The sequence below is a fragment of the Balaenoptera ricei genome, chromosome 6, assembly GCF_028023285.1.
Source record: "Balaenoptera ricei isolate mBalRic1 chromosome 6, mBalRic1.hap2, whole genome shotgun sequence".
In the NCBI taxonomy this organism is placed as follows: Eukaryota; Metazoa; Chordata; class Mammalia; order Artiodactyla; family Balaenopteridae; genus Balaenoptera; species Balaenoptera ricei.
Genome location: NC_082644.1, coordinates 14,566,849 through 14,579,672, shown reverse-complemented (window position 1 = coordinate 14,579,672; position 12,824 = coordinate 14,566,849). Strand labels below are relative to the sequence as shown.

Here is a 12,824-nt window from a genome sequence, read left to right as displayed (position 1 = left end):
TTGTTGATACCTACATCGAAAAATTTTAATAGGAACTAGTGACATCACATACAATGCACTTCAAATGGCATCAGGCATCTATTAAAGGGAAGGGGCTTTACAAGTGTCTTATACATTACAATGCATAGGAACTACACAATCTGGAACACCAGTTCAAAGTGGTAATGTTCTTACCTGTGTCCGGATCAGATTTCATTCCTATTTTTAATCAAATGATTCAAATGGATCATCTTGTTAGAATCCTCTTTTTAGGTGACATTTAACTAAGAGAAATTTGTGTAGAATAGAGGATAAAGTGAACATTTTACAAACGCTTTTCAAATGTATATTATCATCTGATCCTTATAAAGTCCAGTGAAGTAGAATGCTGGAAGTTATTTGCTACATGACTTTGGAACTTAACTTTGCCCGTAATCAAGATTTAAGAGAAAGTTATATTCCCAGTGTAATAAAGCAAGTGGCAGAGTAAGAACTTGAACCTGTATTTTCCCACTCAAGATCCTGTGCTGATATCACAACATCTTCCCATTCCGCCAGGCACTCTTTGCTCCAAAAACACCAAAACATTACCAGCCATAAACTAATGTGTTATGTGGCATCCTCCTAATTTCTTCTCACAGTTGGTTCTTCATTGATCTCATTGTTCTTGCCTCCAGGAAGCCTTCCTTGCCCTGCTAGGATTTCGGCATAGAGGTCACCTCTGACCTCTGACCTCTATGCCTAAATCTATCATAGCACTAAACACAAGGTACTGTGATATACGGACAGTACTCACTTTGCACAACTTCATGGTAACCGTTCTTGCCTATCTGCCTCACCAGACTGTAAGCATCTCAAAGGAAATGATTGTGTTTTCAGCCATGACCTCAGTGTCCTACGCATAAGATACTAATGAATGTGTACAGAATTAATGGAGAAAAACCATGTAATCATTTAAAAACAGATGTATTCTTTCTGTTCCCTGAAAGAAACAAACCAGTAGAACTTGGATGGAAGAGACAAGACACCTGTGAGATTCCCAGTCCTGATGGCTGAAATGTTCAATAACTAGATTAAAAAATTCCCTTATGCTTGTTGGCCAATATGTGTATTATCATTTGGAGATATCCCTTTTCATTGCAATCACTAGTATAAGAATGTGCTTCAGAATCCATAAAATGATGCATAATTTTAGTGGACCAGGAATGGGTTTTGTAATAATACTTCAGGGTTTTTTAGTAGGAATTGTATATTTATTTCTCAACAGAAATATAACTGGGTGTATAAATCAGCTCCATAAGTAGGAAGCATTAGAGCCTGTGAGTAGGAGATCAGACAACAGCAGGTCCAAATTCCACTCCTACCACTTACTAGCTAGGTAACTTTGGGCAAGTTGCTTACTCTTTTTATTCTATAAAATGAGGAAAACTGAGTCTTAATCTCCTGAATTTTTAATCTTTTTAAACCCCTGTTTTTTTCATATACAAAATACGGGTAAGATGATATTTATCACACAGGAGTATCATAAGAATCAGTATGATAATAAGTATAAAGGACCTGGAAATTAGTAAGCAGCTCTAATTAATATTAGCTATTTAATTAGCTATACTGTGTGATATCTGGGCATGCCAACTTAGACTCACTACCACCTGTGACAACTCCTGAAATTTTCCTGGAAATTACATTTTTTGAGTCTTAAAGGCTTCCCCCAACCCCCTTCTCTTGGTTGTTATTAATGATATGAATACCCTTGGGGAGCTGAAAAACCTTGAGCTTATAGAGTCCTACATTCTTATTTCATGATAGTTCAAGCTCCCTGAGATCACCATTGTGGAAGAACAGGCTAAGGATACAAAATAATTGGAAAAGAGAATTTTATATAATAATGGGATTGGATCAGAAATTGCTTCACTGAACCACATGTATATGTGAGAGAATAACCTTCTCAATACATTTTTGCCAACATAGCAAATACATATATAAATACATAAACATGTATTTATTTTGCTTTTTATTTTTAAAATTTTTATTTATTCATTTTTTTATTGAAGTATAGTTGATTTACAGTGTTGTGTTAGTTTCAGGGGTCTGCAAAGTGATTCAGCTACATATATATATATACTTTTATATATACATGTATATATGTGTATATATATATATATATATATATATACACAAATATATATACTTTTTCAGATTCTTTTCCTTTATAGGTCATTACAAAATACTGAGTATAGTTCCCTGTGCTATACAGTAGGTCCTTGCTGGTTATCTATTTTATATATAGTAGTGTGTACATACACATATATTTATTATACACATAATAAACCCACACATTTATCAAGCTACATTGAAGCCACTATTGCAGTGGCTTATTGGAATATAGTATTTTATTGGAAATGTACTACTTCTGAGTGGGGAATATGGGGAAGAAAGAAAGAGAAACAATAGCGTAGGATCAAGGCACCTTAGAGCCAGACTGCGGCCAGAACTTCCTCCTGTTGTGCCATTGTCACAGGACCATAGCTCTGAGGTTGTGCAACACCTTTAGTAAACACTTCCTGAAGCAGAGACAAGAATGAGCCCTGAGGTTTCATTCTGTCTCACTTGAGAGGAAGGTTCAGACCCAGCAGCGCACGTCTGCTTGAGACAGAAGGACAGACACCAGGCTCCTGGGATCCCCCAGCATGTGGCGAGGGCTTCTTTTGACGACCACTTTCCTCCTTTCTCCACCTCCGGGTAGGTGTTTAACTCCTTTTCAGGTTCTGTTAAATACCCAGGGAACTGCCTGCTTTTCATCTTCTCCCAGTATTTTTTTTTAAACAATTTTACTACCCAGTTGAGCTGGTTTAATTTGTTGTTTTGGGGGGCTCTGACTGATTTAAACACTCAGTGTAAAGGAGAGGCAAGCAGACTTCTTGAATCAATATTTACACATCTGATCTGAGAACAGTTAGAAATCAAAGGGGAAATTTCATTCAGCGTCATTTAAACAATGAATGTGATCTTTGCATTAAAGAATGGAAGGCACCAAAGTCAACCCTGTCAGTTTTTAGAGCAGTTAAGATGAGGCAGATTTGACTGGTTATTGTGGTACAGAAGGCTTCAGAAAGTATCTGTTATTATTATTGAGGCCAGTTTGATTTGTCCTATTCCTTTCGATCACATTTTTATATTTAGTCCTTTCATTATTGGTGATGATAAATATGACGAATTAGAAATAAGTAGTGGACCCATTTCATGTTTATAAAGCACTGTGATATTACTTGATCAAAACAATGTTGCCGTTGAACTTATGTTGATCATTCACTTCCATTCTGCTGGTTAGATCAAACATTTGTCGACTGAAAAAAAAAAAAAGCACAATGTGAGAGTTGTGAATGAAGTTTTATTTGGGGCAAAATGAGGACTATAGCCTGGGAGACAACCTCTCAGATAACTCTGAGGAACTGTTCAGAAGAAGTAGGGCAGGGAGATCGGTATTATGTGTTTTGTTGAAGGGGGATCCATGGAATCAAGCATACATTTTGGCAGGAGGTTTCTGCTAGTCACGGTGAGCGGATGTCTCCATTAATAATTTTAGAGCTTTTCTAGATATGAGAAAATGCAAGAAATTGGGTTCATAACATCTTCTCGTAAAAGTATCTAATTATCTGAAGGTCTGTTCTGCCAGTTTTTCCCAGAGTACAGAGTGTCTCATTTCTGATCTTTGTCGGCCCTGAACTCCTGTTTCAGGCTGTGTGTTGAAGGTCAACTACTGCAGTGGCCAGTGACTTCATTCTTGAAGTGCCATATGGCGAGCAGCAATTTTTAGTTTAAGAATTCAAAAGTAGAGTAATATTACTTCCTAATAATCAATTATATCTAGCATGTCTCTCCATCTCTGATGAATTCTCCAATTAGATTTTGGTTAAATTAGATTGGCTAACACATTTCCTTTGTTTATTTCTACTTCGAGAGCTTATTGAAGTCAGCACGTTAGCTTCAGTGCGTGAGACTCCTTCCCTGGTAAACCCTCTCCTGGGCTTTAGAATGTTTGCCGGGACCTAGAAATGGGAACAAATTATCAACAAGAAGGATGGGGTTAGGTAGGGAAATATTCTCCTACCCCTTTTGCCCACACAGTACTTTGTCACTAAAAGCGACTTTCCTTTTATGCTGGTTTCTGATTTGTTTTTCAGACTTGGGAAAGTTTTACTTAATATCTTTTGGTATAGAACTGTGCTAGGAATTTAAATTATTGACTTTAAAATTCCTATTTTTTGAGTCAAAGTTATTAGAAATCTTCTTTCCCTACATTCTCCAAAAGTAGGATCACTGAACACTCTCTGGGACACTTTGCTTGGTTGAAACATAAGAATTGTTTGTGTACTAGACTTACCCAAGAGCATAAAGATCAAGCTGGATCTGTTAACAGAATAACATAGCTACCAGTGCGGTCCACCCACATTATAGCCTTTTCGGTGAATTTGGGCATACCAACTGATTCTGTTCTCCTGTCTTTGCATTCACATCATTTGCCCCAAGAGACGAAACATTTTTAGAGGTCGTGTCTCAAAGTGTGCCATCTCTGAATACTTGGTGAGAAGGGGACAGAGGTTCTGAAGTGGCTTTTGAGAGGATGGGGGGATGAACAGAAAGCTGCCTTTCTGTTGAACTTAAGTCCAACTTATCTTCCATCTGGAACAGAAAGCTGCCTCCTCTTTTTTATTTTCCATCGTGTATTTTCAAGAATGTCTCCATGAATCCGCCTGCCAATTCAAGGGACACGGGTTCGAGCCCTGGTCTGGTAGATCCCACATGCCGCAGAGCAACTAAGCCTGTGAGCCACAACTACTGAGCCCACGTGCCACAACTACTGAGCCCACGTGCCGCAACTACTGAAGCCCATGCACTGAGAGCCCGTGCTCCACAACAAGAGAAGCCACAGCAATAAGAAGGCCACGCACCGCAACGAAGAGTAGCCCCTGCTCACCACAACTAGAGAAAGCCCGCGTGCAGCAACCAAGACACAATGCAGCCAAAAAAAAAAAAAAAAGGAATGTCTCCATGGTCACTGAAATAACTCTGAAATGAAATACCCACTGAAATGTAAGGCGTAAAGCAATTTCCATTTTCCCATCTCCTCCTTTTTTTGTTTCTCTGCCCCCATCATCCAGAGAATAAGTATGTGCCCCTCCAACCATGACTTCTGCCCAGTTCTTACATACGCAAAACTTAAAAATGAGGTCAAATCAGGCCAACTGTTTGTAATGAGCTTTACAATCCCCTGAGAAAAATAACTGATAAGATTTCATTGTAGGAAAGGGAAAAAAATTTAAAGAATGTGACAGGTGCTTGGGGGTGAAGAAGTAAGGAGAAATTTCTTTACTTCAGCAGAATATCCAGGGGGTACAGTACTTTTTGAAATTATTTTATTTCAAATTGCAATTTCTTCCTGTCTTCATAAACCGACTGGAAGACCCCAAAGAGTATACGTAATTTAATCTTTATAGCCAAAGTGATAGACTTAATTAGGATGTGTTTTTTCCCTTAGTGTTTGTACTCACTTTCACTGCATGAAGTTTAAAATCACCAGATAGTTTGATGGGGTACAGAGAATCCCAGAACTTAAAAGTCCATGTCATTGCATAAACCCTGATTCAGGGCTTAACATCATGTGTTTAGTTTGAAAAGACATTGCTTTCAACAGTTTGGAACAGATTTGAAGAAAAATGGAAATATCAGTATTATGTACAAAGGGGCTAAACTCTAAAATGGCTCCAAACACATTAAAAAATAAAGTAGCCATCCAGACTAATGTCTGGTATATTAATCTTGTCAACAAGATTTAACTTTTCTAAAGACAGAGGGAGGAAGGCAGAGAGAGAAAGAGAGATAGAGGAAGGAAGAAAGAGAAAGAAAGAAAGAAAACGGTTGGAAGGAAGGATGAAGGGAGGGAGGAAGGAAGGAGAGAAGTTTCCAGATTAAAAGAGAGTAAAGAGACATGAAAACTAGATAAAATACCTGACCCTAGAGTGGACCCTTCACTGGAATGGGGAAAATGCTATAAAGGATATTATTTGGTCAATTGACAAAACTGGAATACAGATGGTAGATTAGATAAAAGTACTGGCTCAGTGTTAAATTTCTTAAATTTGAGAGCTGTGCTATGGTTGTGTAAGAGAATATTCTTATACTTGGGAAATACTCAAGTTTGTAGGGGTAAAGAACCATGATGTATGTAGTGTAACTCATCCTCAAATGGTTAGAAAAAATTGTGTGTATGTGTATGTATATTTATATACATATGTATGTGTATATACACATATGTATATATGTGAGAGACTGAGAATATTCAAAATCTCAGTGACAACAACCTCAAAATATTGGTGGCTTACAAGAATACTTTATTTGTCACTCATGAACATGTTGGCAAAAGGGTAAATCTGTGAATTAGGTAAATCTGGGTGAAGGATATAAAGACGTTATTTGTACTATTCCTATTCTTGCAATTCTTGTATACATTTGAAATTATTGCCAAATAAAAAGTGTTTAAAAGTACCCCCCCCCAAAAGATTTAACTTTTCTAAAACTAATAAACAGTGAAAATAATTATCTAACCCAAAGCCAAGTAACAGTTTTATTTTTCTTGATCCGGTTTTGCTAGTCAAAACTAATCCATCCTGTGAGTTCTGTGGGAGGGAGAAAAGCAAGTATTAAAATGAATTAGTAGAAACATATTGTGTTTCATCTCAGCTTTGTGTAATCCCTGGATGACAGTTAGTTGTGTTTGTTCCACAGGCCTCAAAATAATTAGTCTGCTATTATTCAGCTGGGAGGAGACTGCACCATCACACTTTAGGATGAATGAGCCAAACAACACTTAGGTCTATTGCCTCTCTTTAACTGCTGTATAGTTTGTTGTATCTCAAATCTCATTCTTTCAGGGCCTTCTTGGTTTCAGAAAAAGAAGGGTCATTAAGGGAAATTCTATCTGTTATCTTTAGAGAATGTACCCTGTTGCAAGAATGTGAAAAGCTGGAAATCTTTTCACTTCAAACTGAAGAAAGTGAGAGGTTGCTGGAGGCCTTTTCAAAAATATTCTGGTTTAGGGGCTTCCCTGGTGGCGCAGTGGTTGAGAATCTGCCTGCCAATGCAAGGGACACGGGTTCGAGCCCTGGTCTGGGAAGATCCCACATGCCACAGAGCAACTAGGCCCGTGCGCCACAACTACTGAGCCTGCTAGTCTGGAGCCTGTGCTCCGCAACAAGAGAGGCCTTGATAGTGAGAGGCCCGCGCACCGCGATGACGAGTGGCCCCCACTCGCCGCAACAAGAGAAAGCCCTGGCACAGAAACGAAGACCCAACACAGCTAAAAAAAAAAAAAAAAAAAAAAAAAAAGTCAATTAGCCTTTCTGAATTCTGATATTAAAGCCTATTTAAAAAAAAGCAGATAATTATATATACATTCATGAGAGAACTCATTAAAAAAAAATAATAATAATTACGTTTAAAAAAAAATTCTGGTTTAGTTTATTCATTGATTTGTTTTGGTTGCCATTTGGAAGTGCTTGGCCATCAAAGAGTTGGAAAGAAATTTCTCCACTGATTTACAAGTTTAGACTCCATATTTCATAGTCAATTGGGAAACATTAGCATTTAGATACTAACTAGAGGCATGGAGATCAATGTGTATATCAGAGAAAACTTGTGTTGGTTGGATTGGCCTGTCCCCTTCTCACCACTTCTGATGGGGAACATGTGAGTGTTATCCCCTTCTGCTTTTATAAAAAGAATTAGTTGGGTAGTTATTATTTCATGAACTGAGGGCAGCTTGGACTAATATTTCCCATCAGAATAATGTGTGTTTCATGCAGCATTTTTAGAAGAGTTACTCTGGTTGCAATGTTGGTGAATATATGGCTTCATGAGCTCCATATTAATGGGACTAATTGCATTGATTGAACACAGTCCTACAGACAGCATGCGGGTGCCTTATGGTGTACTTAGAGAGCAACAGGAGACTGTATGGAATTGTGTTGCTACCATCAGTTAATTTCTGGCAAGAGTAATTTTCTTACTCTTGGCATCCTATTATTTTGAAATAATTATGATAATTAGGACAATTTTCACTCGATGGAAAGAAAATGACTGATTTACTGTTCCTTTAGGCTTTGGAACCTCGCTTATTGTTTTAAAACTAACGTTATTACTTTCCTCTACCAAAAATTAATTAAATAGAAATAAAAGATGCCCAGTGATTAGCTCTATAACAGCAAGAAGTAAGTGACTGAGGGAACTTGTGATGTAATTCTTGAAGTGTGACTGTGTAATGAGACATTTTATCACAAGGTTCTGATTAGAACATTATTGAAATGATCATCACCTATTCAAAGAGATCACTGGAGATTCTGTATTTATTTGCATAAAATTGTAGACTACTTGAATTGTTCTTCAAGATCATTTAATCTGCCCCCTCTTTTCACAATTAAAAAACCCAAACTAAACCCAGAGTTAATGTAGTCTAGTGTTGATGCCATGGCTTTAAGTGTTTTTGAATTATTTTTAACAGTAAATCTTGAGCCAGTGAAAGAAACGCCATTTCATCACTTTAACACTCCATTTTTGACCCAGTGAGCTTTTAGCAAATTTAATCACTTTTTCTATTCTTCAAAGTTAGATGCAAATGGCTCTTGAATGGTCAGATGAATGAAAGCCATCCTAAAATGATAAAAGAAAATCGATATCACTAGGAATTTTGAAAAGTTTCTACTTTAGTTTCTGAAGAAACTTTGGAAAAATAAGCATTTATTCTCTGGGGCATCACTGGGATAAGTGTACATTCATGCAAGGTGACTAATGAAAAATACTGTTTTATTTGCTAAAAGATCAACCCCAGTCACATAAATTTATATTACCATAGAATTTAGGTCTGCCTATTTTAATGAGCTAGAATTACCCTCTAGTCATTTAAAGCCTTTCCAGTTCCAGTTAGGAAACTGCTGGGTTGGGGCCATACTGTGGATCCCTGTTCCCCTGTACCTACATTCTCTGTGGATCTGCAGCCCCTTAATCTCTAAAGAGCTGCTCTGTTGACATTTCTTCAGGCACTTCTTTGTACAGAGCAGGGACTGGACCATGTGGGCAAATAAAATAGAAAATTCAGCGTCAGCTTTGGGAAAACTGAATTTCTCTAAAAAAAAAAAACTTCTGGAAACAACATTGGAATGAGAATTCAAGATGCCAATAGTAGGTTGAATCTTTCCAATTCTCTTTCAATATAACTGCAGGTTCAGAAGTTTTCCTTCCAGGCCAGTCCTAGTGTTCTAATTGTCTGCTTCTCCAAGTTTCATATTTTTCATGTTTTGTATTCAAAAAATGAAGGTATGTCTGTACTGCAAAAGTCAGCCCATTCTATGGTGCTGATATTGGAGCCTTTTCTTACTGATTTCATTTCTTTCATTAGTGTAAAATATTGCTGTTGGAAAACCCAAGAAAAATATATTAGAATCTGAAATGGCATCCATTAGTTACTTCATTTTTATGACACTGTGTAGTTTCAGAGTGCTTCAACTTGATTATTCTGACACTGATTAGCTTCTTAGAGGATTAGTTTGGCTTCTGTTCTCCTGTCCTGGCTTTTGCCTGTACTGTTTGCTACCTTCCCCTAGGGGACACAAAGTGGTAAAGAGAAGCGGGAAAATTCCAAAGAAATATGTTCACTTAGCTGAGAAACACCGGTAAACTTTCAGTGGGAAAATATCTGAAGATATAGATTAAAGATCTGAGAGGAAGAGTGGGCTTCTGATTTTGTTGATCTTTTCTGGTGTCTGCACTTTTATAACTCTCTCACATAACTCAGTTAAAGCCCCTGCGTGTGGCATCATTCATCAGAAACGCAATCAAGATGACCACTACCGAACAGCCTATGTTACTTCTGCTTAGCTGAATCTTCTCTAACTTTTTTTTTTTGGCTCAGTAAATTCTATAAAAGAACTCCCTGGAGTGAAAAACTATGAAGTGGTTTATCCCAGAAGACTTCATCCACTACATAAAAGAGAGGTCAAGGATCCAGGTGAACAGGTACAGCTTTTGATTTAATAAAGAATTTTGAATACACGCACACACACACACACACACACACACACACACATACACATATATATATATATATATATACACACACACACATATGCATATATATAACTATATTTAATATGTAGATATATATACATATTTTTGTATATATACATACAAACATTTGTGTATGTTTTTTAACCTATCTTATCTTTATTAATCTTCACGATAACCCAACATTCTATTATTAGCTTTATTTTGATTTTAGAGTTCTGGCAGTTGAAATTAACTGTCCAAGGTCACACAGAGGGTAAATTTTAATTATTTGTGGTAATTTATAACTTATTCTGTTACTTCTAAAGAATTTGATGCAACTTCTTTTATCTATCTCTTTATATATCTCTATCTATCATCTATACATACACACATACAAACAAAACCGTGAACACTAAAATTGAAGTAAAAAATAAAATATTGTGGGTGAATAAATGCATATATGTGTAGTAAATTAGGATTAATTACTGTAATTGAACATAAAATTTACCTCTGTTTTTTCAAAAAAGTCGGCTATTAAAGTTTGTAGAATTCTTACCACTTGACAAAACACACATTCTCAGTCAAAAGAGGAAAGCTAAAACATGATGATTCATTCCACAGCAATTTTCTAATTACCTACACCTGGAAGTCTTCTGCTGGGAACCAGGAAAATACAAATAAATGAGACATAAATGACAACTTTTACATCTACCTATTGTAAGATGAAACTCACTGGAAGCTCATATTCCCCAACTGGACAAAGTTTCTCACAAATTATTTTTTCTAAAGCAAACACATGTATAGCAACAGAACCCAGAGTAGACTCTGTTTCCCAAAATAATTGTCTGTCAACAAAATGTTTCTGCTAAATTTATATAGGACACATATGCATTGGATTCCCTGTCAATATGGCTTTCTTCAAATGCTTTCTGGCAGTCTCTTAAAAATGCCAGCTACATTTTTCACTGAATATTTTGAGGTGAAAGCCAAGTTCCTAGAAATTAACTTTGTGGTTTCTGTGTTGAGACTCTTGGTCTTCCTTGTGCAAATAATTGATTAGCAATTACTTGAAACATTTAGAATTTAGAGTGCATGGGACAGAGGGGATCTCTGTATCTATGTAGATCTCAGTCTGGATTGATCACTTCTCAAGGCAGTGAAGAGGAGGACTCTTGTACTTATTATTATACCACTGTGCCCTCTGCTGGACCAGAGAACTAAGGCAGCAACATTACCTGTCAGGTATGCCAAGAACATGGCCCATCTTTCTGACTTCATCACACCTGGCCACATTACTTAAGATTTGAGCTAGAATGAAGTAATCCTCTGAAAAATTTTCTGGAGGAGGCACTAACAGCCAAGGCAGAATCTTAAAGATTTGATTCATGATTGTATCCTTGATTGTATTTTACATACATGGCATAAGGAGACCTGAAGAAGCATTTGTTGAATAAGTGAGCAAATGAGTAAGTAAACAAATAGACAAATGAATGAGTGTAAGTGGAATACATTTCCTATAAACCTGCATAGATGTATAGTCAACACATTCTCAGTTAAGGTCCCTGATGTTGAAACTTACATTCTAAAGGTGGTCACTGTTCTTCCTAGGATTCAGTCTTCAGATCACATGCTTCCTTAGAGGCCAAAATCATCTTGCTGTTGGTCCATGCCTTAAAACAGAATATCTGGCATCACAATGCCTCCCCTATTGGGAACAATGTCAGGCGTTAGCTAGGTCCACCAGGGCTTTCAGAGGCCTGGGATTACTGTATGTTATCACAATAGTTGGGCTACAGGGTTTCCTTTGTGTACTCACAGGCATCATGTTGACTTTACAGTTCTGTTTCCATCTCAGAACCATACAGGACTCTAATCGTCCCAATCCACCCACTAGACCTTACCCATGGTGTTTCCTGGAGGAAATTTTTATTTATATGTCCCTGTGCCCAGCTAATCTTACTCAGTGGGCTCCAAATCATTTCCTTCTAGTGGAAGCTCTCCAAATCAAGGTGCCTATTTCCTCTCCCAACCCATAGCTCAGAACCTAGATAGAATACAAATAAGACACACTTCTTATTAGCAGGCATTGTTCTCCACCATGAGCTTCTACTTGAGAAGCACAGTTACAACATTACCCAGTGCACCCTCTTTCATATAGTCTCTGGTTTTCTTCTTTGCTGTTTTCTTTCATCCATACCCTCTATGATAGTATTGGCTAAAACTCCCATTACCCGATTATCTTTTCTGAAACAACCTCCAAATAATATTTTATCTGAAAATCTACTAAAATCCATTGCTGACAGAAAACAGATATCTGGAAGGCTCTTCTGTATGGAAGGTCATATCTGGTATCCTCCTAATATTTTCATTTTATCTGGCCTTTCTTAAGCCTGAACAAGAAGTGGTGACAACAATTCTCCATGACGTTTGTTTTCAACCCTCAGGCTTTTTTCCAGCTCTTGTTATTCATGAAAGTGAACTGAATTATAGCAGCTTCCCCTCATCTAGACCCACAATGTAGGATATTTATAGTCTGAGATTTTTGACACCAGAGAAGACTTCAATAACTGAAAATTTAAAGGAAATTTTAGCTGAAATAACTGACCTTGGAGATGGCAAATCCCTGCACAATATTCTGACCAGATGGCTCTAACTTTCTTTTTTTAATCAACAATTTTATTTTATTTTAAAAAATTTTTATTGGAGTATAGTTGCTTTATAATATTGTGTTAGCTTATACTGTGCAGCAA

General features: G+C 37.0%; 1 protein-coding gene across 1 annotated transcript in view; it reads left to right on the top strand.

Moving 5' to 3' along the window:
- ADAM28 (ADAM metallopeptidase domain 28) overlaps positions 1 to 12,824 on the top strand; it is a 359,288-nt gene that overhangs the window by 299,246 nt on the left and 47,218 nt on the right. Inside the window, exon 3 of the mRNA XM_059926284.1 lies at positions 9,941 to 10,044. Within this exon, the coding sequence (XP_059782267.1) occupies positions 9,941 to 10,044 (104 nt within the window). The remainder of the gene's footprint in view (positions 1 to 9,940; positions 10,045 to 12,824) is intronic.